The following is a 5,228-nucleotide window of genomic DNA, read 5'->3' as shown; positions in this document are numbered from 1 at the left end:
TTCCAGTCTTTGGCGTTGCAGTCTCTCGACCAGATGGAGATGCCGCTGGTCCGCACGCTCTCTGTGGTTCCTCTGTAGAACGTGGTGAGGATGGGAGGGGGGAGCTGTGCAGGAAGTGTAGGCGCTGCTGTGCCATCTTAAATAGTGATGTAGTGTGAGTGGACCAGGTCAGACTGCTTGTGATATGCACCCCCAGGAACTTGGTGCTGTCTGTAGTCTTCACTGCGGTGCCGTTGATGTGGAGTGGTGGGTGACAGGTGCTTTTTGTTCCTGAAGTCGACAATGATCTCTTTTGTTTTATCGACATTCAGGATCAGGTTGTTGGTGTTACACCAGTCTGTCAGATGTTTCACCTCCTCCCTGTAGGCCTGTTCGTTTTGTCCCGATAAAAGTAATAGTACCGTTAAAGCCTTAACGATACCCATCCCTATGTGGATGTCAGTTTTACACATTCTGAGGCCGCCGTGCCTATGTTTTTTGTTTTCACTGCTAATTTATGCTTATGTTCTATTAGTGCATTAAAAAATCATTAATGAAGTTTCAGCTCAGACCCCACGCTTAATATGTCTCCCCCTGGCCCACCTACATTTCTCCAGGCCCACCCACACAATAATTCCTGGCTACGCCACTGCTTTCAAGGCGTTTTGAATTGCACAGAGAAGTCAAAGTCTTCTTACAGGACAAAAACGTCCCCTTATCAGATATGTTTGATGATACAGTGTGGCTCAGCCAGTTGGCATACTTGTCAGACATTTTCTCCCGTTTAAACGACCTGAATTTGGGACTACAGGGACTCTCCATCAATGTGTTTGTGTGTGTGTGTGTGTGTGTGTGTGTGTGTGTGTGTGTGTGTGTGTGTGTGTGTGTGTGTGTGTGTGTGTGTGGGTGTGTGTGTGTGTGTGTGTGTGTGTGTGTGTGTGTGTGTGTGTGTGTGGGGGGGGGCAGATGTGTTTGTGTGGCCTCAAATATTTCAAAATGAAAAGCTAAAAATACGACTCTGGGAATATAAAGAGAGCGGAGTTGTTGCGGGACAGTTAGTCTCTGCCTGCCTGAGGGAATCACACTGAGCTGACACACCAACTTCTAAGCAGTTTGTTTATAACTGTTTATGTGTTTATTTGTGTGTATTTCTGTATAGATGTTGCAACATAGAGCTTTGGAAATATATGTCACTATGGTCATGCTATGAAAGCTATTGCATTTCATTGAGTGTGTGTGTGTATGATTGAAGTACTGTACAGTTGTCATTTGTTGTGTGAGAATAAGTTATTATTTTGTTCTTTATGTTCTCACTTGTGGTGTGTGTGTGTGTGTGTGTGTGTGTGTGTGTGTGTGTGTGTGTGTGTGTGTGTGTGTGTGTGTGTGTGTGAGAGTGTGTGTGTGAGTGAGGGGGAGGGGGAGGGGGAGAGGGACTGCCCTTTGTACATGTAGCTGTTGCTGACAATAAATAATGTTGTTATGAATACATTTGCCTCCGAGTCCTGCATGAACTGTACATAGACTGTATTTTAACATTGGTCATATGGTGGTACTTGGAGAGCCAACTATTTTCTCAGGTGGTACTTGGTGTAAAAAGGTTGAGAACCACTGATATAGACAATACAAAAAGAAAAAGAAAGAAAAAAAAAAAGATAGAAAAAAGATATATATACAGTAGGCCTATAGGGAATCCCTTTCCCATGCCACCCGTCCCCCCTCTTCCACCCATCTTGCCATTTCACAGAAAATCCTACCTGATGTTTTTTAGCAATCGTCTGAGTTCATCTATATATTATAGCATAACAATTTATAACATAACAATTTATCCACATAAAATACATTCATTCCTTTTTTTTCACATAACATTTCATCCGTTTAAGCTGAATTGCGATTAACGCCTAATAAACCACAATTGCACCAAGGTGTGCGTATATGTACAATCATCATTTACATGAATGATCTTACCCGGTCAGCAGCTCTTTGAATAGCCTCTAATGTTTCTATTTATTTATTTGAACACAAATATATATTTTCCTGATTGTGTGTAACTTGCTTTGAGTTCAATTATGTACTTTCTCTGTGTAATTGAGTTTTCCAGAAAAAACTGCATGACACGCTTTTTCCCTCTTAATTAAATATAGTATTGCTGAATAAATGCAGCCTGACAGCGCTGTATCTGTGCGTCTGGTTTCCTCGTCTGTGATTGTTTACTAAAACCCACAAGCGTTCGTGTTCGTGTTACTGTAGGTCACAGCTTTAACTGACCATTAGCTGTAATGGCTTTGTTTTGCCTCGTTATATTGTTTGATCAACTGATGCTGTGTGGAGGATGAGGATGGCGATAATGACTCAACAGTTTGCTGGGTTTAGATTCAAAATCTGGTAAACAGGCACTTAACACGGCCTCTGAGATAACAACACAAGACAAGGTTATTATCGTTCACCTCCAGTGCAAGGCCCCTTTACCTCCGGGCGGCTCCAGGTAAGGGAAGAGGAAAGGCAGGCGGAGGACATGTTTACCATTCTACTGAAACACTCTTCTTCAGCCAATGAGAAATTCCCTCCAGGTTGCTAGGACACAGCAAATGTGTGTGCTTTGTGAACATGTTGAATGCAAGCTCACAAAACCTTAGTCTGAGCTTCCTTTATTTTCTTTGTCTCTCATTATAAAAAGTTGATCTTTGATGAAGTTTGTTTTTTTGTCTCAAAGATTTGATATACATTTTTAAAACATTTATATTTTGTAATCGTGTGCTCATATTTCGGCAGCAGATTCAAGCTGCTGCTTTTCAAAATGAGGGTCTGACTGATGTGTGGTCCGTATAAATGCATTTATTGAATCATTATTTTGATCATCATTATTTTCTTAATCATATGAGAAAACATTCAATTTATAATTTATGTCCAAAAAGTCTCGATTTTATTTTTACCAAAAACTTTGATTTAACTACCCCTTGTTTTCCTCTTAATGGACTCATGTTGGAAATACCCCTAACCCACTGCAGCCTGAAAAACAGTATTTGAAGTGAGTGAAGGCTGTGTTAATTTACTTTCACTTCAAGTTATAAATTAGGTAAATATAGTCATTAATTTACAAGTATCAGAAGAGTATGAACATATTTGTCTTTAGCAGTGGATCAATAGACTAATCAAACAGCCAACAGTCGTGTTTTCGACCACAGCAGTCTGCTCTAATAAAAGGGATTTTCTGCTCCATTTTCCTCACCACAAGCCTTTTGCCTGGCACGCCCACTCTCCTCTTACACTCACTTTCACACACACGCACACAAACACTAAAAAAACTCATTCCCCGTCATAAAACAGTGAGAAGCGCCACGAACAACTCATCTTTTCCCACAGCCCAACCCGTCGTGCTCTCGCATCGACCATCAACTTCAGCACATTTACAACTTTACTGCCTGGCTCTTCAGTTCATTTAGACAGCCTGGGCTTTAAGGGGCCGGCCATGTGCTTCCTGACACGTGGAATTATTCTGAATCATTTCACTTAAGGGCCCAGATGCTACCTGTCTGTTGCCCTACACTGAGAGGGCAATTAAGGCAGACTGGTGCCTGCTAAATGCCCCCTACTTCTGCCTGAGCGGATGCGTTTCCTTATCGGTCATGATGTCAGTGCACCTCGCCCCCTTCCTGCCCACTCTTGTTGCCACTGTCTCAGACAGAAGTTGCTTGCATCTCAGAGATGGAGAATCCTGGCACCACAGAAGCTCGGAAACGGACAATGCTGCCACCAATTGAGAATGTATAATGAAGACGGGATTAATACAAGAAGAGGACTTGGGAACATCCTAACTATTTTTCAGGAAATCTGCTTTTTGTGTGTGTTTTAGTCAAGACGTTCCCGTCAGCTTTTCTAGATTTGTCCTTGTCATGGTAAATCAGAGGCAGTGCTACCATTCTGTTGGACTTCCTGTACCTCTCCGCAGTGTCCAAGTCCTAAACTGAAGACATGCAGTTGGATTACAAGGACTGCGTTGCAGTCACTGTCTATGCCATTACCTTCCTTCTGGGTCTTCCCGCCAACCTTCTGGTCCTGTTCGTGTACGTGCGCAAGGCCCACAAACATGGCGCCACGCCCAACGTGGTCTACGCCCTCAACCTGTGCCTGGCCAACTTGGCCCTGGTGGTCTGGCTTCCTGTGAAGACTCTGGAGACCTTGCTTCAGAACTGGATGCTACCAGCACCCGTCTGCCCGATCTACAGCTTCTTCCTCTTCTCCTCGATGTATGCCAGCTGCCTGTTCATCACCGTGGTGACAGTGGGGCGCTACCTCAGCATCGCATTCCCGATTATCTACAAGAGATACCGCCATGCTCGGAACTCCTGCTTCATCAGCGTTGCCTTGTGGGTCTTGGTGCTCATTCACCTCAGTGTTGCCCTGGTGACGGAAGGAGGGCCTAACTTTGTCTCCATTAAGGGTGACACGTTAGAATGCTACGGCAACTTCAATGACACCCAGCTGGCTGTTCTTCTGCCTTTACGCCTGGAGATGGCCATCGTCTTGTTTATTTTGCCTCTTATGATGACGTCGTTTTGCACGCTGCGCTGCGTCACCCTGGTGTGGCGATCCAATTTGCGCCCCATGGGAAAGAGAAGGGTTCTGACTGTTGCTCTCTCCACGCTGGCGGTGTTCGTGGTGTGCTATGCCCCCTACAACGCCTCACACATCGTGGGGTTTGTTCAACATGCAAATGTTCAGTGGAGGACGTACGCCATGCTGACCAGCTCCTTTAATGTCTTCCTGGAGCCCGTGGTCATGATGATGCTGTCGCCAGCGTCGTCAAGGGGGTTCATGGGAAGAATGTGTGGACGGCAAAGCCAATTCCGCCGGATTGAGGGGTGTCGGCATCGAGTTCACAGCGCTAATGGTGTTGCTAATGCAAGGGCACCACAAACACTACTTGAGAGGAGCCAGGCGGGGGCCCAGGTGACCAAAGAAAGCCATGAGTGAGGTCCCAGTGGGGGGGGGGAGGCCAAAGGCATCCCGGGAAGAAGATGTGACGGATCCAAAAGCAGGAACAGGATGGAAACGGGCAGCCGATGTGTGTACCGTTCAGCGGCTCCAGAAGAGGTCCACTTCACCGCTCATCTGGTTCAGATGCACTTAAAGTCCTCCTGACATGTATCCAGCACATTTAGATGAAATAAGAAAAACGGAGTGTCAGGCTGTTTCGCCAACAGCATACAGTGTCAAAATAACCTATGTTATGTCAATGTTTTTGATACTTA

General features: G+C 45.0%; 1 protein-coding gene across 1 annotated transcript; it reads left to right on the top strand.

Moving 5' to 3' along the window:
- Positions 1-3,939: 3,939 nt before the first annotated feature.
- On the top strand, positions 3,940-4,950 carry LOC117455469 (free fatty acid receptor 3; the record flags this gene model as incomplete). Its single annotated transcript, XM_034094987.1, has 1 exon — positions 3,940-4,950. A coding segment is annotated over one exon (1,011 nt), but the record flags the coding sequence as incomplete, so codon positions are not given.
- Between the last annotated feature and the right edge of the window lie 278 nt (positions 4,951-5,228).

The sequence above is a fragment of the Pseudochaenichthys georgianus genome, chromosome 11 (genome assembly GCF_902827115.2).
Source record: "Pseudochaenichthys georgianus chromosome 11, fPseGeo1.2, whole genome shotgun sequence".
NCBI lineage: Eukaryota > Metazoa > Chordata > Actinopteri > Perciformes > Channichthyidae > Pseudochaenichthys > Pseudochaenichthys georgianus.
This window is presented reverse-complemented; position numbering and strand designations above follow the sequence as displayed.